General features: G+C 43.5%; 1 protein-coding gene across 1 annotated transcript in view; it reads right to left on the bottom strand.

Annotated features, from left to right (window-relative positions):
• Positions 1–27,141, bottom strand: part of CDK15 (cyclin dependent kinase 15) — an 85,170-nt gene that overhangs the window by 16,793 nt on the left and 41,236 nt on the right. Inside the window, exons 9-11 of the mRNA XM_014860064.3 lie at positions 24,054–24,147; positions 17,830–17,893; positions 3,544–3,592 (exon numbers count right to left, since the gene is read on the bottom strand). Of these exons, the coding sequence (XP_014715550.1) occupies positions 3,544–3,592; positions 17,830–17,893; positions 24,054–24,147 (207 nt within the window). The remainder of the gene's footprint in view (positions 1–3,543; positions 3,593–17,829; positions 17,894–24,053; positions 24,148–27,141) is intronic.

Here is a 27,141-nt window from a genome sequence, read left to right as displayed (position 1 = left end):
GGCCGTTGTATAAAGCGTCATCAACCAGCCCATCCCTCAAGACGTCTAAAATCTGGTGCTTCTCAGGGACCTGAGGCAACAGCCTTGATTTCTGAGCTCAGCCTGACCCTAAGTGTAAAAACCGCCCACTGCCATTGCTGCCATCGACCTGGCGGTGGAAGGGCTGTATCTGTTTGCAGGACAAGGCTGGTCACTGTGAGTTCGACTGGGTTTTTTGTTGTTTTCTCCTAGATCCACGGAAAGAGCAGAAGGGCAGGGATAGAGTGGGCATTTTTTTTCCAATTTTTCAATTTGTTTTTATTTTGAAGTAATTTTAGGTTTACAGAAGAGTTGCAGGAATAATACAGTTTCCTCACATGTTTCACCAGCTTCCCCTAATGTCACATCTTATATAAGCATAGTAAAATTGTCCAGCCTAAGCAGTTAATATTGGCACAATACCATCAACTGAGCTGCAAACTTTATTCATCATTTTTTTCAATAGTGACCTTTTTGTTGCTATTGTTCCAGGAGAGTGGGCAGTTTTTTAATGCTGTCAGTTTAGGATGAGGTAAAGCAGACACCTCCTAATAAGAAATATATCCAACACTAGAAAGAGACAAGCTCAGAGAAGCTGTGCTATAATTTTCTAATCAATCTAACAAGTGAGTATGCACTTAGTGGCCCACATTAACCAGGTCGCCATCAAACTCCAGGCTTGGCCCTGAGGGGCATTTACAGCCCTGTGCACAGTTCCTCTGCTCCTCTGCAGAAATCTTGTAAAAAAGCCGGTGACACCTTGGCTCCCTTTACTCACAACACTTGCAATCTGACTCGACTGACAAAGGCACAGAGACCTGTGATCGGGTGAATCCCGGCTCCACCACTTACTTAGCTTGACAACTTTGGCTAAGTTACTTAACTTCCTTGAGCCTCAGTTTCCTCCTCTTTGAAATGGAAATGAGATTTGTGAGGAATAAATGAAATAATATAGGAAAAGCACAAACATCTCACCAAACATCCTTCTTTCAATGATGAAGCCCTTCCCCCAGCCTAGAACTTTCTCCCGTGATCATCTAGGCCAGTGCTGCCAATAGAAGTTTCCCTGATAGACGTTTCTCCAGAGAAGATATCTGGATGGCCAACAGACACATGAAAAGATGCTCAGCATCATTAACTATCAGGGAAATGCAAGTCAAAACTACAATGAGATATCACCTTACCCCCGTCAGAATGCCTATACTTAACAAGACAGGAAACAAAAAGTGTTGGAGAGGATGTGGGGAGAAGGGAACACTTGTACACTGCTGGTGGGAGTGCAAACTGGTGCAGCCACTGTGGAAAACAGTATGGATATTCCTCAATAAATTAAGAATAGATCTACCATATGATCCAGCTATTCCACTGTTGGGTATCTATCCAAAGAACTTGAAAACACAAATGTATAAAGATACATGCACCCGCATGTTCATTGCAGCATTATACACAACAGCCAAGACTTGGAAGCAACCTAGGTGCCCATCAAGGGACGAATGGATGAAGAAGATGTGGTATATATACACAATGGAATACTACTCAGCCATAAGAAATGATGAAATCTGGCCATTTGTGACAACATGGATGGACCTTGAGGGTATTACGCTAAGTGAAATAAACCAGAGGGGGAAAGTCAAATACCATATGATCTCACTCATAAGTAGAAGATAAAAACAACGACAAGCAAGCACAGAGAAACAGAGACTGGATTGGTGATCACCAGAGGGGAAGCGGGGAGGGAGGAGGATGAAAGGCGTGATTAGGCGCATGTGTGTGGTGATGGATTGTAATTAGTCTGTGGACAGTGAACATTATGTAATCTACACAGAAAATGAAACATATAATAATGTACACCTAAAATTTATCTAATGTTATAAAGCAATGTCACCTCAATAAAAAATAAAAATAAAACAAAAAGCAAAAAAAAAGAAGTTTCCCTGTTGATGGAAATATTCTACTTCTGCCCCAGCTGATACGGTAGCCACTACTCACATGTGGCTATTGAGCCCTTGAAATGTGGCCAGTGCAATTGAATTTTAAATTTAATTTTAATTGATTTAAATTTAAATAGCCACCTGTGGCTAGTGGCCACTGTATTAGACAGCACATCTCTAGGCGTTACTCCTTGCCTTGAGGATCTGAGCGCAGAGAAGCCGGAAGTAGGCTGAGCTAAGGCAAAGGCATTGCTGGGAGCAAGGCCATGGGCAGAGGTGGTGGGTGTTGTGTGTGTCAGAAAAGCCAGAGGGACATTCATCGAACCCAAGTGCTGCTCAGTCCAGAAAGAAGGGCTGGTGGAGCCATAGTAGGGGGCTTGTGGCACTTTCTTCCGCTGTGTGACAGCGCCAAACAGCAGCAGCATAGAGTGTTAACATGGTTTTCAGGTTTGGAGTACCATTTATTTTGGAAGCCAATAGTGTAATGAAAGAAAGCCACAGGGCAGAGCTAGGATCCATGTATCTCTGGCCAGGAGTAGGGAGCCTGCCTATGCTGGCAAGAGAGAGTCTGCACACCTTGAGTGACATGAGGAACAGCTGTTCCCTGGAACCGTCTCCAAACCGGGTGACGGGTGCGCTTGAAAGTAAGAGTGGAGTGTGCGGGCATACTGAGGGAGACCGTCCCTCGAGTCAGAGACCCTTTGGCAGTCCCTCGTTCTGTGTTCCCACCTATTTCACTTTGTGCTCTGATAGTCACTCTGCACGGAGACTTCTTAAAGCACAAGAGCAGCAAGTATGGGCAAAAATCAAACAAGATTTGGTTGGGTTAAGTTCGCCTGTATTTCAGGGAAGAACGAGGCTCAGGGTCCAGCGAGGCTCTCTCCCTTCTCCCCACCTGCGATCGTGTTTTTCTTTGACATTTGAGCTCGCTTCCCCTGCCTCTGATGTCTTCCTCACTGCCCTTTTTGCCTCCTCACTGAAGCAAAAAGAACAGAGCCCCAGCTAATTACTCTCAGATCAAATAATACTGCTTATTGTAATTGGTCATTGTCCGAAAACACGGAGTTCTTCTTAGCCCTGAGGTTGCCTGGCACAGCTTCGTTAGCTAGCTATTCCGGGAATGTCTCTATTATCTGTTTTACTTTGCAAAAGAAACTCAGGATTTGTTGAAAGCTGGTAATAAAAGTCTGCCCTGGTCTGAGCCGAGACTGCGCAGCGAGGGCCTGGGAAAGGATGACCTCCATGAATCAAGCCGCCCCCCCTCCCCCAGCCGCTCAATGATGTTATTTGGTTTCTCTGTGTCGGAGAATAATAAACCCACTAGGTTTTCTCGCAGGCCAACACTCCCTCGCTCTCAAGGCCTCAGGCATGGTTGAGGGGCACAAAACGATTTTAATGACCAAACTCCCTGAAAGTAAAATGGTGCATAGAGAAAAACTAACAGACTCACAGGTGGCTGGCTTTCCCAGAGGCATCTTCCTGGGGCTTAGGGCCCCAGACGGAGGTGTGCAGGGGCTGGGTGTTCAGTGGACTGAGGCCCAGGGAAATACCCCTCAAGCCTGCTCGTGGATCAGCTCGCCAAGGGAGTGCTTACCTGCTCCAGACGTTCTGAAGGCTCTGAGGCTCCGGCAGGGGGAACCAGTCTGGAAAGCACACACAGACACGTTGAAAAACAAAAACAACCCTAAAATCCTGTTGCCAAAAATATTATTAAAATTCTCAATGTTCTTCTTGGTTTGGGGTAAGAGAGAATTCAGCTATCAGGCAAACTAAACGATGCTGAAGGCCTTTTCTTGCTCTGAATTTGTATGACTCTGTGGAAGGCCACTATTATGGGTTGAAGTGTGTCCCCTCCTGAAATTCATAGGTCGAAGTCTTAACCCCAAGCACCTCAGAATTCGACCTTGTATGGAAATAGGGTTCTTGCAGATATAACTAGTTAAGATGAGGTCATTAGGACGGGGCCTAATCCTATATGACTGTGTCCTCATAAAGAGGGGAAATTTAGACACAGAGACAGACATGTACAAGGAAGACGAGGTGAAGAGACACAAGGAGAAGACAGCCATCCACAGGCGGAGGAGAGAGGCCTGGAACAGATCCTTCTCTCAGAGCCTCGGAAGGAGCCAGTCCTGCCAACACCTCGATTTCGGATCTGGCCTCCAGAACTGGGAGACAATAAATTTCGGTGGTTTAAGCCATCCGCTTTGTGGTACTTTGTTGCTGATGCCCTAGCAAACTAATACAGTCACAATACTCAGTAAAATCAAGAAATATTTACCTAACAGTGACTGCGTGCAGAGCATGTCCCAAGTGCTGAGGAAAATACATGAGAAATCGCCCCATCCTCACAGAGGGTACAATTCATTTGAGAGAATAAAGCATGTGCGTATGAAAAGTCATGTGACGAATGACAGGACAAAGGCTCAAAGTCTGGAAAGTGGTAAAGAGTAACAGGGCTGATTTTCTGTGTCACTTGCAGTAAAAATGGAAGTGAATCCTGGCTTGAATGATCCAAAATGGATGATGATAAAATTTGTAATTTTTCTTTGGAGCACTCTTTATAACATTTATATGTGGAAACATGTGCTTCTGTTATCCTTGGTATTGACACTACTTAACCCAAAATAAAAGCACCATGAAAGGGGACAATTTCTCATTCATTCAAGAAGCGCCAATTGAATGCGCACTCTATGTCAGGGCCTTGAGAGTTGCTACAAGGGTTTAAGCTGATGCTCCTTATGAATCCTGTTTCCCTCTGCAGATTGAGAAAAGAGTATTCAACTCTCATTTAAAATGGCGTTTCCGCCCTATACTTTCCTTTGGGCCTGAAAGGTAATTGTTGGGTTTTAAAAGGTCTCTTCTTCCAGCTCCCGTAGGAATGGAATACACCAAGATGTTTATTACAACAAAGAATCTGATCATAGTGGGACAAAAGTTTATTCTGATAACACTGACATACTCATGTCTGTCTGTGCATGGCAAAGACCCGGAAGAGCACTCGCCAGCTGTGAGAGTGCTTACAGGGGCTCGCCCTTTTCTCTTCTATGCTCATCTTCTTAAGTTCACTTTTTAAATAAAAGGCATATATTATTTTGTAACTTCGAAAGTAAGTTCAATGAAAAACAGAATTTGTAGTGCTAAGAGATGTAGAGTGAGAGGAGCGATCAAAGAAAAGGGTTTAAGCTGAGTTTCCAAGGTCAGAAGCGATCAACCGGCACTTGTGTCCCAGGTGGGCACCAAGGGAAGCGTTCGGATACACGGGTCATCTACTCTCTGTTCGCATGGCTGTGCCTAAACTCAAAAACCCAGGAAAGATGAGAGGATCTGGCATCCGCTTAGTATGTTTACTTCCAGTCCGCTTTCTGCTGCCTGTTTTCAGTTCTTCCCTGGCCCAGCAAAATTAAAATTCTTCCTCATTCAGTCATATCCCAATTTCCAATCAACATAACGCATCCACTTCAATCCTCTCCCATGCGGTTTTTCCCTTCTTAGAGTCCCACACTCTGTGTTTTTTTTGGCCGTTAGTATTTTAACACTATTTCTCACTTGAGGGTTGTCCTTGTGGAACGCGGCTTTGGAATGAGCTGAATTAAAGTTTGAACGCCGAACACAGGGTCTGAAACTGCTGCCTCAGATTCGCTGAGACCTTAAGCAAGATATTTAAACCTCGGCCAGCCGGTTTCCTTCACTCAAGTTGGAGGTCGCATTCGCCTCTCAAGGACGAAGTGATTCACTGATTCATTGAGATGATGAGTGTACAGTGCCTGCCTCGGAGCATTGGATAAAATGAATCCTGTTTGCTTCTCCTTCTTCTTTCTCTGCCTTTGAGAAGTGACAGGCAATGTAAGCCATGTGTGGTTAGGACCCTGGACCCGGAGTTTGAATCCTACGCCACTTACCAGTTGTGTCACCCGGGGGCGTTGCTTATCCTCCCTGGCCTCAGTTTCCACATCTGCAGAACAGGGATAATTGTAATTCCACCGTACAGGACGGCTGTGAGAATTAGGGGAGTTAGTGTAATACAAGTATTCCCTCACCCTCTGCCTCTTCTTTCCGGCTCCTTCCTTGTCCGACGCACCAGGCTTCTTCCTTTCCTCTCCCCTTTCAGATATTTCTGCCTTATTGTTCTCCTTGGAAACCCTCTATTCTTGTTGTTTCATTCTACTGAAATTCTAACTTGTTCCGGCTCGAGTTCTTACAAGCCTGGCCGGATCTCTTTTGAGTCCTTGTTGTGGGCCAGAGGTGGGTTTCTTAGCTGTGTGGTGCAGTGATGTGAGCACAAGCCAGGGCTCAAATCTCCTTTCTACCCCTTCTGAGCTCTGGGACTCTGGGGAACTTACTTAACCTCTCTGGTTAAGTAACTCAGAAGGTTCCAAATGTGTAAAATGGGGATATTTTTCCAGTTGCTTGGGAGGATTAGAAAAGATTAAGTACTCGGCATTTAGGGGCTCAATAAATGTTAGCCTCATTCTTTTTTCTTTTTTGTTCTGCTTGGTTCTGCCTCTCATTTGGAGCGGTAGCATGGTCTAACAGAGTGGTTCTCCAGCCCAGCTGCATATGAGCATCACCTGGGAGAGTTTGGAAACGCAAGGAAGCCCAGCCTCCACCCCCAGAAAGTCTGACTGACCAGCCTGGGGAGGACCCAGCATTGGTCCATGTTGTGTGGTTACTATTATCTTTCATGGTCTCCAAATGTTTCTAGTGTGGCACTTCGTGAGGCAGAGGATGCTGGGCTAGCAAGGAGGGCTGGGTTGACCTCTCGCCAGCGACTCCCACACACTTCGCTGAGGCTCGCTTCCTCAAGTGAGCCTGTTGTGAGAATTCAATTAATCTGTCTACACAAACCGCAGAACATAGTGTCTGCCACACACTTGATATATCACACATCACAAGGATGTGAAAGAGGAAGCATGACAAGGGAAAAATGAGTTCTCATAAATTTTACCAGGGAAGAGCGACCTGTGAGAGTTGCCCCAGGAAGCAGTGTAACAATATTGAACTTGAGGTTCCACGTCTTGCATAGACTGTGCCTGACTCTCTTCCCACATCTATTTTGCAGCTCCATGAGCCGAGGTAGAGGGATTGATGTGTCCAGGGCCAGTCAGGTCGCTATTATGAAGCAGAGCCAAAGCCCAGTTCCTATTTGTGGCCTTCCCTCCCACCTGTGTGCCGATAACCTGATGCTGGATGACCTTGCCTCTCCCATTGATTTCTCCCAGCAGATAAGCTGCAAACGATCAATGAGGGAATGATCCACAAACAGATGGGCATTGTACACAGCGCCATCGCAAGAGTGGTCTGTTTCTCTGCTTCAATAGTCTCTAAAGATAACAGGTCTGTAGGTAGCTTATTTCCCTTCTCCTTCCAAAGACGATGGTAAATTATTAGACCAGATTTTTCTCCATCTTCTCCTTCTGTAGTTCTCTTTAAAAGAGTTCTCATTTGAGCTCAAACAGAATTCAAGGTAGGAAAAGCAAAATAAGTTGTAAAAGGAAACTTAAAAACTAAACATTTTAAATGGAGTGAAATTAAAATGAGGGCAGAACTGGTGCTATCATAGTGAAATGATACATTTTTCATAAATGTTTAAGAAGCTCATGTCACAACTGGTTCCAGCACTGTAGCCTCCGTCAATAGAGACGTGGTAGTTGATTGATGAAACATCACCAGGACCATTCTGAGTCTCAGCTCAAGGTAAGACATTTCCTAGTTCCTATAGTCTTGTCACAATCACCCTAAGGTTATCTTACGGTGTTGTCCACTGAACTACGCCTCTGGAATTTCCCGAATACAATGCATTCTTGAGATACCATATATTTAAATAGTTGATAATGTTGTTAGCCCTATTTCACTATCTCAAGCAGTCACTTTAAAACTGCACTGCAAAAATCCTCATCTCCTACCTCGGCCTCACCCCCACCCCAAATCTGCACACTCAGCCCTCACAGCAGCTTGCTTCCCTCTTCCTCAGTGAGCTGCTTAGAAGCTTCCTTAGTCTTGGGCTCAAGGAGTCTCAGTCAGCTCTGCTCTTTTGGTGTCTCCATTAACAGGCTTTAGATTCCTGTTTGGGTGTCACTAGGACACCAAAAGCCAGTGTTGTCACCGAGGGTGCTCCTTGGCAGTTAAGCCTGGCACTCCAACTCACATTTGTGGCTTATCACTTTTCTAACCCTGCATCAGAACTATCTGTGGATTCCAAGAAAACATCCCATCCCCTGAAGCCTGTTCCTAAGGTAATGGTCTCTGTAGAGGAAGGGGAGGCCAGGCCTTGCTCCTGGTGGGTGGGTGGAGAGGATGGAGGGAATGGGCAGAGTCAGGAGTCTCTACTCTCCTGAGAGTAGTACCATGTTTAACGTCTCCACCCCTACAAATGATGTTTGAGCTATAGCTTGATCATGCCCTTGGTGTTTATGGATATAATGATGCATCATTTGTCAACATTTACCACTCCCCTGTAGTCCCTACAAATGGTTAAGGGCCACCACTTGTAGGCAGTGTGCTCAGCACTGGGAATACACAGACATGGTACTTGGCCTTCCCCCCAAGGAGCTAATGGCCATATGATAGTATCATCATCATCATCATTCATCATTTCCTGGTCTTCTCCAGCCCCTCTGGCTGTTTCTTCTCAGCTTCCCCCCTCCATCCTTCAGTACTGGTGCCCCAGGGTTCCATCAGTCTTCTTTCTCTATGTACTCTCCCTTGGGCAATTGAATTCACACCCAGGGCTTTAAGGACCACTTTAAGCAGGCGACTTCCGACTTCGTATTTCTAGATTGGATCCTTGTAATCACAGGCTTGTATTTCTAATTGCTTTTTAGATATCTCTGTTTGGTGGTTCCACAGATACCTTACTTTCAAAATGTTCAAACGTTCCCCACAAATCTATTCCTTCCTCCTTTTATTTCCTGTGCCAGTGAATGGTGCTGTCATTCTCTCTCCCACAGGAGATGTGTCTGCTTCACAACTCAATATAATCCCTCTCAACCTCTCCTTGCCTCTACCTCCTAGATGTTTTTTAGATTTGTCCCCTTCTTCATTCCTTATCCATCGCCACTGCTCTAGTTGAGACTTCCTATTTGTCTTCTAATTTACTAGTCAAGTCCAAATCCTTAGGATGATTACAAAGCGATCTGGTCCCCGTTTACCATTCCAGGTTAACCTCCAGCAATGTCCCACCACAAAGCCAACATCCTAGCTTGCCTGAGCAGTTCACCTGCTTGGTATATTACCAAATATGCCTGCTTTCCTATTCCTCTGTGTCAGGTGCCTTCGTGTGGAATGTCCTTCCCCTCTCGCTCACCTGGAGAAAGCCCACTTAGTCATCCTTGAGACTCAGCTTATGTCTCTTTCTCTCAGTCCCTAAATTCCCCAGACAAGCCCAGGGCACCTTTCTCCTAGTGTCCGTAGAGGCCTCCAGGGGACGCTGTTATAATAATACTTTCTCCGTGTTGTCTTTTGTTTTCCCCTTTAGACTGTATTTCTTGAAGGCAGGCATCAATGTCTTCATTTATTTTTGAATCTCCCAGTCCCAACACCTAGCAGTTGATAAATACTTGTTGAATGAATGAAAAATTGATGCTTGGGTGAAAAATAAAAATGAAATCGATTTACTAAACCTTGTTCTTAAAATATAAAAGTAACTCGAGATCTCTTGTATATCCTGCTCTCCGCCTCGCAGAATGACGGCACAGGGCACCCGCCATGATGATGGGGAATGAGACCCTGGTTTGAGTCAGTTTCATGATATTTGGAAACTTAAGGCTCCTTTTCATGAATCAGGAAGGAACTTAGCAGGGTTTTACTTGAAGAAAAAAATTTTTTTTACCTGCTTTCACTCATTTGCAATTTTTCCTAATCTTAACTACTTTAAGACCATCTAGTCCCCCCAATAAAACCTAACAATTGCCATCAAATAAATTAAAGATGAGAAAACTAAAAGTAAATGTAGAAACTAGAAGAAACTCAATGAAGATCAAAGTGGGCTGTGTATCTAAGCGAATTTCACTGACCGATTTTGGGGATGGGTTAATAAAGACGTTAATAGTAACTCCCCAGGAGCCTAGGCAGCGCTCCAGAAGTGCAGCCTAATGAGCCCAATCGTGGTTCAGAGATTCGGTGAATGCCGGTGGCTTCATTAGCTGGAGCAAGGGAGGGCTGCTGGCGTCCCGGGGTGGGGACTCCACTTGCATTCGATTCCAGAAACATGTCACCAAGCTCATGATTGTAAAAGCAAGACTGGGTATAAGGACACAATCATTTGGAAACTGACTCGCAAAAGTGTTCTTAGCTGGTCCCCCGTCTGGGTCATTGTTTTATTACCAAATCTTTCTATTTGCCCTTTGATAGTTGGAAGGTAACGTGGAATATACTGCTATGAACATCACCTTGGAGCCCAACGAGTCTGGATATTCTGGGCCATGCCTCCTCCTGGCTAGGTGACCCTGGACAAGACACATGCCTCCCGAAGCCTCAGCTGCCTCCCCTATAAAGTAGAGACGATAACATGGCCCTATCTGATGGGGCCGTTATGCATCAAAGTAGAATAATGTGTGTAAAGTGCCTAATGCAGAGTTAGTGTGCAATAAACAGCACTTACTATTATCCACGAATAAGGGGAATAATGACGCACATGTGCTTTCTTGGCAAAGCAGGCAGAACAAGGATTATTCGTGTCGTAGAGAGGGCAATTGGACTAGAACACAGGTTTTCTGACTCCTAGTCATCGATTTCATTCAACACATATTTATTGACCATCGTGTGCCAGTAGGGGGCCTGTGCAAAATACCAGAAACACTAGAAGTGGCCAGGTTTGCTTTGTGGAAAACCTCAGCACTCTTCCCACTATACCACTTTTTGGGCGACATCAACAATGACAATGCTGATGCTATCTGGGACTGAGGAGCCTGGCTGGGTACTCTTATGCAACATGCAGACAACAGGGGCTCTCCCAGAGAAGAGCCCTGTGGCCACAGAGTGGGCAGGCACCTGGGGGCAGTTCAGGGGGGGAGCACAATAGAGCCCCCACCAGAGGGACAGCCTCAATGGGCGCTCAGACTGGCTCAGACCTGAAAACTGCAGATGGGCTCTGAGGGTGTGCGAATTCAGGCGATGTTTAGGCCCAAGCAAGGAAAAACAAGAGTCAGTTCTGGTGCCAGGAGACGTGCCTGACATCCAGAAGGACACTGAGGATTCTGAGGGAGCTCGACATAAAGAAATAGGCACAGCATCAGTTCTCACACACCTGTCCCTGAGTCTGACCCCTGGCGAGGCACTGAGCAGCTGAGAGAACCTCCACGCTGTGTAAGAAACCGAACGGGAGCTAACTTCCGTTGAGGACCTAGTGAAAGTCAGCTACCATGTGTGGCGATGCATGTTAGCTAACCTTATTGTGGTGACTATTTTGCAATATATACATGCATCAAATCGTTATGCTGTACACCTAAAAGTAATACAGTCTTGTATGTCAACTGTGTCTCAAGAAAAGGTAGGTATCATGGCGGAGGCGGTTCAATAATTTCATTTACTTTTCAGAACCACCCTGCAAAATGAGATAGAGGGACACAACATGGTAAATGGAAGGAGAACAAGGTTTGGCTGTGGATTGACCATCTCCAATCTGGGAGATGCTCTGTATGGACTCGGGAGAAAGCTTCTGTCTCCTCCTGTGTAAAATCACGCTACTCTGACCGGCGTGGACCCCAGCAGGCAGCAGTCAAGATTAGCAACTACGTGTGTCCTGTGCCTGGCACATAGGGAACACTTTTAAGTGGTAGGATTGCTCCCATTTTGCAGATTAGGGAACTGGGAAATAAGTAATTTCCTCAAGTGCCTCAGAGAGTACAAGGCAGAGCTTGGACGCCGTTCCGTGAGCCGTCGATGCCCATAAGTAAAAGTATCTTTCCCCTTAGTTCAGCTCGCTGTATGCCTCCCTCGGCTGATAGCTCGTGCTACTGAGCAGATGCTGATGGAGATCCTGCGTTGCATTCAGAGCAAACACACAGACCGAAGCCTGGCAGCTCTTTATCATCCCAGTCTGGACAAAAATCCTTTTAGATTTTAATCCTCCTCTGTCCTGTAGTGGTGTCAGATGAAGGGAAGCCCTCACACTGGATTTCAAGTCAAAACGAAACATTCCAAGAGTCAGGCTAGATTGCTATGCTGCAACGCCGTCTGATGTCGGTATTCCGTCCCAGTTATTTCTTGCTTCCACCTGGTGGTCAAAAGTTGGAAAAGCAGGCGAGGCGCCCTGAAAACAACTAGGAGTCAGCAGGATCCATATTGCCTGTCGTTTATCGTACATCTGAATCTGGGTCCCCGCAGGGCTTTTAGTACCGCTTTCCTGCCTTTTGATTTCCACCAAGTTCCTCCAGTGGAAAATCTTTCCATGTGCAGTGTTCTTTCCTGGAGCCGAAAGAACCAGGATAATCCCGGATGCTTCCCTGCCGCTGAGCTCATGTCACAAATCAGGCATGATTTTCAGCAGATATTTCTTTAAAAGTTTGAAGGCCTCTGTGGACTCTATTCCCCTCTCGATGGGAACAAGCATCAAAGAGACAGGAATAAAATGCTTTGCACGCACATCAGGAACTAATTGCCAATTTGGCAAATGCTTTGACTAATGTCATGCACTGTTATTTCTAAATCCTCTCCTGTCCTTGACCCCCAGTATCTAGATGTAAACTTGGAACCATTAGTGGAGAAGGACAAAGTCTTCTGGTGTCTCCAACGGAATCGAGAGGGATTTAAGCTCAGTGCTCTCGAGTGTGGTGAAATGAACCCAGCGGTACATTAATGCTGGGATTTGAGCTCACACAGCATGAGCGCTTTCAAAAACCGTGTTTAAGGAAGCAAACAGTGCCATGACAGACTCTTTCAGCGGAGCGAAAGGAGCTGGATGAAACAATCAATGACACATTAAAAACCACAACTGGGCTGCAATCATGTGGGCAGAAAAAAAAGTTTTTCTTTATCACAGGATCTTTGCGTCTACTGAGATGGTGACTGGACAAGCTCCAGAGGAGGAAGGGCTCCGTTTACTTCAGCTGAGAAATGTCTAAATATTTAGTTGATTCTCTTAAAAGCCTTATGTGATTCTGTAGCAAACTGGTCTCTAAGGTATGATCTTATTAGCTCTATATTGCCACTGCAAAATCGACTTAAAGGGAATTTGGAAAGGAAAAGTCAGGGTATTGCAATGAATGTCACCATTGAAAGCATAAACGCTAACATTTTTTCTCTCAAAATTAACTTTTTTTTTCTTCTTCTCCCCAAAGCCCCCCAGTACACAGTTGTATATTCTAGTTGTAGGTCCTTCTGGTTGTGCTGTGTGGGACGCCGCCTCAGCGGTGCTGGGCCCACACCCAGGATCTGAAACAGCGAAACCCTGGGCGGCCGACACGGAGCGCGTGAACTTAAACACTCGGCGAAGGGGCTGGCCTGAAATTAACTATTTTTAATGTCCTCCAAATACTTAGTTTAGGGCCAACACTGTGCTAGTTGATGCTTTCTCTTAGTTGATTCTAGGTGGTTCTCTACTTCTTATATGTGCTTTATTCCTATTGGTTCCAGTTGGACCGAAAGTGCTTGAGGCTCAAAAGGGAGGGAATCCTGCCTGCATTTTCTTGGGGGCCGGAGTGGAAGCCAAGAGGGCCAAGGGAACTTTGTAAAAATGTCTGCAGGGGGCCACCCTTTAAAGTCACACTGCCGTCTGGTATTAGCTGATTTCAGCCAAGACCAATATCCAGTTTGCTTGAAGCTTCTGGGCTCCTCTGTTCCGCAGACCCAGTGCATCCCAGACATGGCATCAGTCGGGGCTTTAACCTCTCTGGACTTTCCGAGAGTAGACCCCCCTCCAGCCTGCGCTTCTTTATTACTGCTTCCTGTGGACTCTTGGTATGCATCGCCCAAACCTCCCCCTCCCCCACTGCAGGCGGCCAGCGCGGCCCCAGTTCCCGCCAGTTTGATTAATGTGTCTTGGCTGATTGTGTGAAGGATGGCAGGCCTTTAGCAAGTGTGACCGGGGTATTGTCCAGCCAATCACAGACGCCTCAGTTAGCATGTGAAAAGGGGTGTGTTGCCTGGGGAGGGTGAGTGTTCTGGCGGCTAAGTCAAAGGAGGAGTGTTTTGGGGGGTCACAGAGTAACACCCACTTCTTTGAGGGGATGTTACTATGCTCTACTAAACCTGTAAACCTCTTACTCAAAGCTCTTTTTTTCTCCTCCCTCTATTTTCAAGACCTTTTTTTCCCAAGCAAGCAAGACACTGGCTACTCCGCAGATGGAGTTCACGTTCCAGGGTTTTTAATATTTCACTTTTATATTTCTGTTAGAGAATGATCCCGCTGCGAGTCTGGGAATCCGGGCTCGTCAGAACCCCCTCACTGACACTTGGATATATTGCTCTGAAAGCCATCCCAGGAGGAAAGATTAAACAAAAAAAGCCTCCTTTTCAAAGCCTCCTTCTCAATCTGCCCACATCAAAATAAGACAACTGGCCCTTTGAAGTGGAGGACACAGAGTTCTCAGCCAGCTTGCCTAAAATGGGGGGGTGGGAGAGAAGGAGGGAAGGAAGGAGGGAGGAGAGGGAGGAAAGAAGGGAGACAGACCTGCGTCTAGGATTACATACCTCTCTTTTCTTGCCCGTATTTAATCAGCACAAGAGTCTGAATTGATGGCTGGAAAACCTACAACGCCACTCATCAGCACCCCAAGAAGACAACTGGTCAGAGAAACCTGTCCAGCTGGGTCAGCATGAGGTGTTTTCTTAAACTTGTACAAGCAGAAACTGTGTTGTCCTCCTAGACATAGTCCAGACAAGGGCTGGAAAGGGCAGAGGGGGCATAGATGGACCCTGGATGGTTTCCTCAAGTTCTGAGCTTTCTGGCTCCCTCAAAATTGTACCACTGAATTCGAGGTTTGGGGGCTCTTACCACTACTTAGAATGAAAAAGAAAGGAAGGGACATCTCATCCAGAATGGTGCTAACAGTTCTCCTCTGTGACATTTTTCTGTCTCCCATCCCCTCTTCTGTTCCCTTAATCACTGGAGTTCAAGTGCATGGAAGCAGCAGCAACAGCTCAGGGATGGGGTGGGTGAGGCGTGGCTCAAAGGGACTTCTTGATTCACATAAGGGGATGTTCCTGGAACACAGATGTGGATGACCCTTTTAAAATATAGTCCTTATGATTGAGTTCTCAATGACACTGACCCCATGCCTAAGATACGCTAGAGTTTTAAGATTTACAAATATGGGGTTAGACATCTTGGCTGTGGCCAAGGTTATAACTCCCTTCCTTCCAAAAACTTAGCCTGGCCCACAGCTAGATACTGCCAAGCCCGTGGAAGCAGCGCTCACAAATGAGCGCCTCCCTAATAGGGAGAGCTGGTGAAGAGCATGGGTGAATGAACACAAACCCAAGCTCTTGGAGACCCAAGAACGTACCACATCTGTCTGTGCAGACCTAGCACTTAACACAGTGCCTGGCAGATGGCAGGTGCTCAAAAGTTTTCGACTTATATGAGTTAAACTGAATTCTTACTAGAAAAACGATGCAAAGTATGAACCCTATTGATGTTGGGGCTGGAGAATTCTCTTCATAAAAAACAATTGCACATTACTTTGAAACGACAGCAAAATGAAAAATGCAATATATTCCACACTGTTTTATTGGAATCCAGTTATCTTATTTAGTATAGAATCTGCAGGGAAGCATTCTGGACGAGTTTCTATCATCATTCTGCTCACCAAGGCATTCTGTATTAAGGATCACTGTTTATTGCCTGAATCAACCTGAAACCCACATGTTTGAAGTTTGAGGGAACAGCGTATGCTCACCATGGCAGCTTTGTATTGACATCATCCAAACTGTTTTCTACACCTATCTGTGACCCTCAACTTCTGCTTGCATCCATGTTAGGAAGCTGAGGGGTCCCATTTTCACACAGAGAGGAGAGTGGGTAGAGAGAGGTACAGGCAGGGGAGGAAAAGGTGAGACCCAGGTTCTCCTAGAAACTGTAGCAACTGGAGACAGGACCCGTTGCACACTGGATCATGGCCTCTGAAAGAAGCCTGCTCTTTTTTCTCTCTATCTCAGACCAAAGAGAAAAGGCACTATTCCAAGCCTGTGGCCAGGGAGTGGCATTTTTCTCAGGTGCTAAACTCGAGCAAGATAGTTAGAAATGGTAGACTATTTGTAAATGACCCTAAGGCCATTTAGCAATGCATAGGGTCATTCACAAAGCAGCTGAAATGACCTTACAGTTAGTCTTTAGCTTACTGTAGGGTTTCTATAATCCTGGTCAGTTCAAGATGCATGATCCCTATGTGCAGCTCTTTGAGCAAAAGTATTAAATGCTGGAAAAAGAAGAAAAAAAAAAACAACCCCAGCCTCCTGTGTCTTTTGTTTTCCTCTTTAATCACCTTTTTAATCTCCCTCCAATTTCTTGCTCTCATGAGACTCTTCCACGATAATCTCATACCAAAGTTAGTAATTAAAAAAATTTGGGGAAAATCCATTTTTAATAATGGAACAATGTAAGAATATCAAGACTAAAAAATCTGACTTGGGCCACATTCACCCTAATCTTGTCCTTATCTGGGCATATCCACCTCCTCTTTAATCCTGCCAGCAGAGTCCAGCTTTGGTATGGCCGTTCCTTGCTTCTTAACCTCTGATATGGTCCTTCATCCTGTAGCTCATTGCTTGTCTCTTCCTTTCTGTCTCAACATCCTTGAAGTGACTACTGGGTAGTCTGACTCCTCTGGCATGGCCTTGGGGCCATTTCTCAAAGACCTCCTCCCATGAGCAACACTTCCAACACTTCCAAATCTACCCTCAGGAGCCAGTGTTGGAGGACCAAACGTGTGAGAGGAAATGACCGAGTGCCAGGTGTAGCGACAACAGGTGAAGTCTCGCATAGTCTAGGGCCATCTTCCCTGGCCTGTCCTAGGCCCAGTGAGCCTCTACTGCCCCCCTGCTGTATTAGCTTTTTTTTAATACTTTATACACAATAAAGGTACAATAACCTAGTAAGTAAACCTAATGATGGTCATGGGGCTCAAAAATGAGGCCATCTTTTGGGGCTGGCCCTGTGCCCGGGTGGTTGGGTTCACGTGCTCCGCTGCGGAGACCCAGAGTTTCGCCAGTTTGGATCCTGGGTGTGGACATGGCACTGCTTGTCAGGCCATGCTGGGGCAGCGTCCCACATGCCACAACTAGAGGGACCCACAACTAAAAATACACAACTATGTACCGGGGCTCTTGGGGAGAGAAAGGAAAAATTAAATCTTTACTTTCTTTTTCTTTTTTTTTGAGGAAGATTAGCCCTGAGCTAACTACTGTCAGTCCTCCTCTTTTTTGCTGAGGAAGCCTGGCCCTGAGCTAACATCCATGCCCATCTTCCTCTACTTTATATGTGGGATGCCCACCACAGCATGGTGTGCCAAGTGGTGCCACATCCGCACCCGGGATCCGAACTAGTGAACCCTGGGTCTCCGAGAAGTGGAAGGTGCGAACTTAACTGCTGTACCACCGGGCTGGTCCCTAAATCTTTAAAAAAAAAAAAAAATGAGGCCATCTTTTGAGATGTTCTTTTCAGCCATTGGGTATTTGGAAATGCATGTGGAATCCACAGCAATAGTCATTTCAAATTCTTATTCAGCTTACTACTTGTGTTTTACAGAGTTGAATCTAACTTCAACTACTATTTCAGTGTCCTCCCTGTAAAAGCATTAGTCAGAGAATATGTGAATCTAAAAATTTGTCTAGACCTATCTTTGCTGTTGAGTTAACAATAAAAGATGGACATGCTGTTCGTGTGGCCAATGCTCTCACATTGCTAATTCTCAGAGCATTCAGAAGCTCAAATCAGTATTACCTGGATTGTAGTTAGGTAGCTGAGAAACTCCAGGCCAGGTATCCTCCGTAGGGACTCCCAACACCTATATAAAGATAAAGAAAGACAAAGAAAGATGAGGCGGAGACAAGGTAGACGGAACAGGTATGGAGACATGAAGGACAGAGCAGGGAGGAAGAAGGAAGAAGTAGACGCATGTCATGTTACACCAGCTGATGTATACAAGAAAGAAACTTTAGTTCCAACATTTGTAGTTTCGTGGGCAAAACCGTCGTATATTCTTATGTTCCTGAGATGGTTAACTTTATAAGACAACCTGACTGGGCTAAGGGATGCCCAGGTAGCTGGTGAAACATTATTTCTGGGTGTGTCTGTGAGAGTGTTTTGGAAGTGACTAGCATTTGAATCAGTAGACTGAGTAAAGAGACCTGCCCTCACCAATGTGGGCGGGCATTGTCCAATCCACGGAGGGCCCAAATAGAACAAAAACGTGGAGGAAGGCAAATTCTCTCTCTTTTCTTGAGCTGGGACTTCTATCTTCTCTTGCTCTCAGAGCTCCTAGTCCTCAGGCCTTCAAACTCTGGGACTTACACCAGCGGGCCCCTTGGTTCTCAGGCCTTCAGCCTCAGACTGAATTATACCACTGGCTTTCCTGGTTCTCCAGCTTGCAGATGGCATATCTCAACTTCCATAATCACAGGAGCCAATTCCCCTATAAATCTCATCTTCTACAGTCATGAGCCACATAACAGCCTTTTGGTCAACAACAGACTCCATATACAACAGGGGTCCCATAAGATTAGTACCATATAGCCTAGGTGTGTAGTAGGCTATACCATCTAGGTTTGTGTAAGTGCACTCTATGATATTCACACAATGACAAAATTGCCTAATGGCACATTTCTCAGAGCATACCCCTGTCGCTAAGCGATACATGATTGTATAACTCTATATATACTTTTTTTTGAGGAAGATTAGCCCTGAGCTAACTACCGCAAGTCCTCCTCTTTTTTTGCTAAGGAAGATTGGCCCTGAGCCAACATCCATGCTCATCTTCCTCTGCTTTATATGTGGGATGCCTACCACAGCATGGCTTTTGCCAACTGGTGCCATGTCCACACCTGGGATCCGAACCGGCGAACCCCAGGCCGCTGAGAAGCGGAATGTGGGAATTTAACCACTGCGCCACCGGGCTGGCCTCTATAATTTTGACTCTGTTTCTCTGGAGAACTCTAATACAGGTCCTCAGCCTGTGTCTTCACTAACTCACTTGTTATTCTGAGATCATACAGCCTTGCTTAAAGTCATATTCTCATCACTAAATATCTATTGCATGATCACTATACATTAGGATGCTATGTTGGGAGTTCGGGACATAAAGAGACAGGAGTGACTGTCCCTTTGCCTTACATCAGATGACCATATATATATATCTCAACAGGAGACATTTGACAGCTGAAATTATGCCTCAGTGTGGACATTCAGCTGTTCCCCAATGTGCTCAAATTAAAAAGGATTCAGATTACTGACCTTTAGGCAGTGGAATGTTGGCTACAAATGATCCCATACCTAACTCTAGTCCTTCTACCAAATTCGTCTTATCTGCTTGTTTTCTCGGTGGCCCAGCAGCTTCGAATGTGGTATTTGGTTTTTAACTGGTGGACTATAATAGCAGCGATATTGCTTGACAAAAGCTCCCTAATGCTTTGGATTACCAAACTGAAGCTCTAGACTTTAATTAACATGAAAATAAATAATCTGGAATCTTAAGATCTACCAGCTTGCTGACTGGGACTCTGGCTGAGAGGTATACTTGGTGGTACCCGTGAAGCTTGCCCTCAAACGAAAGACAGTGAAGTGCTATTTTCCCTTATATAATAAAAAATCATGCCACCAGTAAAATCTTCTTTTTTTGATCCATTCCCTGAACAAACTGAAAGGCTACTAGGGGATTATAGGCTTTTCCTATCAACGACCCTGAGCCTGAGGGAACATGAAGAACCCTGGAACCCATTTTGAAAAACTGATTGGACTAATTCTTCTTTTGTGGGAGAGGGCCAGAGGGTGGGAAGCTAATTCTTCCTTTCTAACCTGCCATCTTATGTATTTGCACAGATGTGCATGTAAACAAGTGGCTGTGATCCACATGCACCCACACGTCTTCCGGTAGCTGGCAAAGCACAATGAAAACAAAGCAAAGATATGGAAGAGAAAGCAATAAAGGAAGTAGCAACAACCACATCCATATTTTCTCTAAGGTGAAAGTTACCAGAATTGTTGGTTACTTTCTACTATGTTTAATTAAAGACAACAAAATAGATACCAACATTTTTTAAATATTATGCCAAAAGCTTTAAGCTTGAGATTTTTAAAAGTTTAAACAAAAATTCAATATCCTTTATTTGGAAATTTGATGCTCAGTTTCTATTTGTAAGTTATTGAATTCATTTTCACTTGAGAAAGTTACTAAATCTCCACTTCACTGTCTGGGAAACCGAAACCCAAAACTTGTTGCTTTACTCCCTCCGTGAAGGCTCTGAAAAGGCAGCTAGTGAGTGCAATGTTTGAAACCACAGTGGGCTGCAGGGGTGTTTTCTGCCTTTGTTGGAATGGAAACTGAAGGCATTTTGATTAATGGATTTAAAGTCTTCATAGTTTATTTTATTCTGATTTTAGAACTGCATCTGGGATTATTGGTTTAAAACAATTATTGAAAGAATTAAATTTCTAAAAAACTGATCAGGAAGCAGTGACAGCTATTCAGATATGAACACACACGCACACACACAGGGGCGTTTCAGAAAGATGGCAAAATAAAGATTCAGGACTTCTCACTAGGTCTTTACTCCTGAGTGAGATCCCAGGATAAATGCAGAGGAAGGTTGCGGTTAGAGGTTGGGAGATTTAGGATGGACACATTGCTTTCAAGGAAGCAATCCCTACACCAAATATCATAGAACCCAAAATCGTTTTCCTATTTGGATCTGTGTAGATCATGTTTAGTAAACACAAATTCAGGAGCTATTTGTAATGTTTAAATTTCTAGCCTGCTTGAGATGTAGCAGCATAAAAGACAACCCTCTGCTGAATGTGGCATCTTTCTCACTTTGTCCTCAGAGCATGGAACTGCAGACGTGCTAACAAAACTGCGGGCTCTACCTGCTTGCACGGGAAAAATGAGATGTCAGGAATCTATCCTCCCGGTGCCCATAAGGCATGGCTAAGCAAAATGGAACTATTTCTTTGATCAGTGCTGACTGAAAGTTAACAATGAGCTATGCAAGTTGTTAAACTTGAGAAATAACTAACTGAGGCAGGGGAGCGGGGGAAATCTAATGAACAGAGAAGAATATTGTTATTTAAAATGATGGGAGCTACAATATTCTCTTTATGCTTTGTTCGGAGAAGTCATCACTTCATGGAGTCAGAAAATCAAATACAGCTGATGACGCTGGAGACCCAGGGAGGCTGGTTATGCGACTTGCTCTACCTCATAACCTGATGCTGGAGCTGGGTTCAGAACTCATGTCTCCTGACTCCAGGCCAGTATTATTTCTAATATGTTTACTTGTTTTAAATTTGTAGCGAGTTGTCATAAATGTCAAAATAAAGACCCTTTGATTTATTGCAGTGTGATAAGGATGATGGCAGACGTGAACATGGCCTCCTGGGCAGGAACTATTGGACTGATTTGTTAAGACATGTTTGTTTTTGCCGCATCACTCACGTTTGGGACTTTATGTCCAGATTCAAGTCCAAATTCTTTCAGTCACTGAGTCAGCCAGCATCAGTCAGCGAGGCCAGTCCTGGAAACCTGAACCCATAACTAGAGAGCCATCAGGTCCTGGGAAACAGCCAGGCCATTTTTTCTGTTCTTGATTTCTAAATGCTGGGTTAAATGCAAAGAACTGTAGAATGAGTGCTTTTAAGAGCATGATCATTTAAATATACTATTTAATATTTAAAAAATCAGTTTATGCACAACTTTTCAAATATCCTAATAGCGCACCTTACTTCAATATTACAATTTATGTTAACTCTCCATACGTACATACATCCTTTTACACGTGTGCATAGTTGATGTTTGTTTCACATATGTTCACTTCTACTTCACCCATCACCCCTCCTAGACAGAACAACACCCGAAAGCACAGATCATGCATTTTTCTTATTCTTCCCTTTTTTCCATGCCTTACAACTTCTTACAAGACCTTGTAGAGTATTTTACATGGTGAGTGTCCAATAAGTGTTGTTTCCTGATTAAATGATTAGGAAATACCAGGGGTCAGGTATTGGCAATGCTAATCATGCTTCCTCTATTGCGGACAAGAAGTAATACTAAGTGCAAGAAGAACAGAAGAACGAGGTAAATGTCAGGAAATGCTTGTTAGTTAGATTATTGAAACATCTCTACAATAGTCATCTACATGAGAGGAAGGGGCAAACACTTACTGAGCACTCAAGGACCTTGGAGCTTGTCATGCATTTGATCTTACGGGACGCTCACAGCACGGTCAGAAAGTCATCACAGCCCCATTTAACAAACAGGAAACTGAGGCCCAGAGGGACGACATCCCTTGCCCACATCTGTTTAGTTAGGAAGTAGCTAGAATTCCAACCCAGGTCTTACAACTCCAAAGCCATTGCTTTGGCCGCCTCCAGTGATGCTGCTTGCAGAGAGCATTGCAGCGGAGTTTGAAGAAAAAACCTTTTGGTTTGAAAAATGTTTTCTTAGTTTGTGAATGCTTCCCAATTTTTCCCATGTTCCCCTGTAATAACCCCCATGTTTCCAAAAAAGAATTTAATGGCAGTGATTAATCTCTATTCAGTGTCTTAATTTCACAAAGCATGTTTTCTTTTAGCCAGAAGACAATGTCTTCTGGGTCCTGATTCTATAGCACTAGAGTGATTTGCATAGAATTTCTTCACAGAGGTGAGCCAATGACCCTGCACACACCGGCAACTAACTCTTTTCCCTTTTCCCAAATGTTCACTAAGGGGTTTTCCTCACCTTTATGTGTGTATTAAAGATAAATTCAACTTTTTTTTTTTTTAATAAATGAAGGACTCCACAGTGGTGATGCAATTGGAAAATGAAAATTTTATATCATTCTGGACAGGCAAAAGTTTGGGGCTACTAAATCAAAATTGTAATGGAGTTCGAGAGAAGACAAGTTTCCTCACCTGCACAAAAACCACACTCTGGCCATATTCCCCAGAATGCTGCAGATGCCTGCTCAAGGCAAGCGAACTTGAAAGGATGACAAGGGATAACCCCCCAGTGAAAGCTCTTTGACACCTGCTACAGTGTGGATGAACTTGAGAATGCTATGCTAAGTGAATATTATGCTAAGTGTCTTCCAGACACAGAGGACAAATACCATATGATTCCACTGATATGAGAATCCCAGAATAGGCAAATTTACAGGAACAGAAAACAAATGAGAGATTACCAGGAGTTAAGAGGAGAGAAGATGGGGAGTTGTTTTTTAATGAATACAGAGCTTCTGTTTGAGACGATGAACAAGTTTTGAAAATGGATGGTGGCGATGGTTGCACAAAAACGTGAATGTATTTAATGCCTATGAACTGTACACTTAAAAATGGTTAGAAAAGTAAACTTTATGTATATTTTACCAAAATTAAAAAATCACCAAGAGAAAAGGAAATACACAGATGACTACAGTACATGGCATAGAAACTACAAGGGACATGAAAATGAAGTACATCATAGCACAAATGAGGTAGGGATAAATAATGAATGAAGAAATGGAACCACTCACACAAAAGCACCTTGCGATCTTAGGAATTTGGTTTTGGAGGAGCATGACAAATAGTATACTTCTCTCACATTAACATGGTGAGCCTTTGTTTAATCAGGATTCTATGACAATTTAGTGTCTTATCTTCAGTTGACAAAGATCCAGGGCCAAATATATGGTAGAATTAGAGCTGGGGGTGACCAGGCAGGGATGTGCTTAGGTAATACTGGCAAAAACTGCCCTGGGAGATGGAGACAATGAAGAGAGAACAGGTGGATTAATGGGCTGCTCCCAGATATCAGGGGCTTTCTTGACCACTCACTCCCAGGGTGCTTATACCTGTGGCAAATAGCACGGTTTCCACAACCTTAAAACATGGCATAATATCTCAAAGTGAATGGACTGCTTCATTTGTCTCTAAGGCAAATTTGGTTCAAAGTTTGAAATGCAGATACTTCTTCCTACGAAGAATTCTTTTCTTACCTCCCAGATCTTCTCCAGCTGTTCAAGGATGTTGGAAACCCCAGGAAACAAAGGCTGACCCTGGAACATTTCAATAAAGATGCAGCCTGCACCCCTAGCAAAGGAAACAAGAGTTAACCCGACACTTTTAAGGAAAGCGCACATGCGAAACTGAACTTCTGGCATTTCTCCTCCCAAGAAATATTTTGAGGTCAGTTAAATAGGGGCCACATGCCAATAACAGTCTTGGGCAAAAAAAAAAAAACCAGTCTCTATGTCAAACAAGAACAGGCTGCAACCTTTTGTTAAACTGGAATGCAACCAGCATTTAGCAACACAGTACACACAGCGAACGTTTTAGCTCACTCAAGTTCATTAACTAGCAATTTTATGAGAACAGGGGAAAGTACTGAATCTCCAAACTGAATACCCTCTTTCACTGAGTCTAAGATGCTATCACTGTAAGAGGCACCATTATTGTATGCACTGTTAAGAAACAAAAAAATGCGTGTTAAACTATGACATGATTAGAAAGTTTCTTTTATAATTCTTGGAAGGGCTGTTATAAATTTAATTAGACAGATTATTTTATCATATATCATACTTGTGCATGCAAAAAATGAAACATTGTGACAAAAATTGTGTTAGGTGCTCCTAAAGCTGTTTCACATTCAGCATTTGACTCAGACTCTTTGAAGTCTGTATTTATCCATGGTGTCCTCTGCGTCAGGAGTGTGATGACGTAGCATTTTGTAAAATACTGCAGAGTCATGGTGCTGGGCTCCTAGGCTGCCCTGGCAATTATGTAGAGTAGGCCTACTTTTGACTCCTGCTTAGAGAATGTCTGATTCACTCCTTCACCGAAACCATTTGGTTCCTAGAGTTTGAAAAGAAGAAGAAATAAAAAGTTCTCCTGTCTGCAAGACTTTCTTCCAAGTCACTGACACTCGTTCTACAAGTTTCGATGCTGGCACGTTTGATGTTCACACGTGCAATGGTAGCTTCAGTCACAGCTGCAGCCCGCCTGATGCATCCTGATTTAACAGAGATTGTGCATCTTAAAATGGATTAAACAGGGTGAAATACAAACTTTCCTTCCTATGTAGTCAAACTGGAGGGGAATTCCTGAGAGTAAAGGGTAAGGTTTATTTTGCTAATAATGCACATTTGTATTCTTCTAAGTCTTTTGAGCGATGACGATGGTTTCGGTGACCCATTACACAGGTCATCCTCCTGGTCCAATATTTTGACTCCAAACCCCTTTCACCATAATATAATTTTGCAAACTCCCTTAACCAGCTTGACATTTTTTGTGTGGTATGATAAAGCAGGATATTTAAGTAAAATATTTTATTATAGATCATTATATTATTAAAGATTTATTATCAAATTCATTTTAAGTCTAGTCTTTAATATTCATATGTACTTATTACCTATGACACATTTTTACTTTTTCCATCTGACTGTAGACACACACTATTTAATTTACTTTAAATTGATTGTGTATGAGAAAGCAGATTTCTTGATAAACAAGTTTAAGAATAATTTTTATGTTGTGTCTGGTTTGGGGACAGAATATTTTTTTAAAAGATTGAAATTTAACTATCTTTTCATGTCAAAAGAGACAAAAACTGTTTTCATGTCCTAACGTTTGGCTTACATTTAAAATAAACTGGCTTATTCTTAGAATCTTTTACACGTATAAGTAAAAGACAGCAGACTGAGTTTTGCAAGCAGTTTTTTTTCCCCCTCAAACAATGGGTTGTTTTTATCCTCAATTTTGAAAAAGCCAATTTGGATATAATGGCCACTATATCTACTTTTTACTGATTTTTCATGTATAAGAGACATCTTGATATGTGATACAATAATTTTGATCAGACACATGTAACTTAAGAATCTAGTGAACAGTATCTTGAGGCAAATTTTTAGAATTATTGTCATTTTAAAGCTCTTCATGAACTTATATTTAAATATCCATGTCCTAGAGACAGAGATTGGATTGGTGGTCACCAGAGGAGAAGGGGGGCCGGGGAAGGGCGAAAGGGGTGATTAGGCTCATGTGTGTGGTGATGAATGGCAATTAGTCTTCGGGTGGAGAACATGACGTAATCTACACAGAAACTGAAATGTAATGATGTACACCTGCAACTTATTTAATGTGCTAGATCAATGTTATCTCAATTAAAAAAACCCCAGAAATCCAAATATAAAAATAAATAAATATCCATGTTCTTTTTGCTTCCTGTCTTTAAAGCAATAGATGTGAAAGGTACAAACGAAACAATATACGGAAGAGGATAAAAGCAATGGGAAGCTGTGAAATGGTTAAAAACCATCCTGGTTGCTAGCAATGGTCGACAATGAGATAAGCCAACTGAGAATCTAGGTTGGTGAATATCGTCAAATGGCCTGCACCCACTGCTCCTCTCACTTTCTCTGTGTGTACTTGAAAGGTCTCAAAATATTTCATTTTGAGTGAAAAAAACCCCCATATATATATATACATGTGTGTGTATATAAAACATATATGTAATTGCTTTATTAACTGATATAAAATAGAAACGAAAGGTACTGGGTTTTGAAGACTTGAACCAACCCTCCATCCAGTACCCTAACACCTTCCAGAAGCCCCATGGCCTCACAAACTACTGGGAGGCCTGAGGGCATTTTAAACGATGTTCAAAACCATAGTCATTGTTAGGTTTACACCTGTAGCCCACTTTTTCTCTCCCCTGAAAAGGCTTTCATTGCTTAGAAAAAGCTTGTTGCCTTTTCATGTTTTTTCATACTAGTGGCTGTGGGCAACCAAGAAGGAAGTCCTTTCCTTACACACTTTTTTAGTGTCCTTTATCTTCTACTCCACTAGGAGAGTGTACAAAATTATGTAAAATATATTGGAGAAAGCTGGACATTAAGGCCATAACGCAAGTACTACAAAGTAACATAAGATGTTTGTGTTATGGAATAAAATGCTAACATCTGGCTGAAATTCCCAATCGGCATCTGTGTGGTTGGTGCCTACATGCACAGACTGAGAACAAACAAAATTCCTACATCAATTATATTTCAGTATCTGGAATATCCATAAGGACCATAAATATCAATG

This window comes from Equus asinus, chromosome 4 (assembly GCF_041296235.1).
Source record: "Equus asinus isolate D_3611 breed Donkey chromosome 4, EquAss-T2T_v2, whole genome shotgun sequence".
Classification (NCBI taxonomy): Eukaryota; Metazoa; Chordata; class Mammalia; order Perissodactyla; family Equidae; genus Equus; species Equus asinus.
This window is presented reverse-complemented; position numbering and strand designations above follow the sequence as displayed.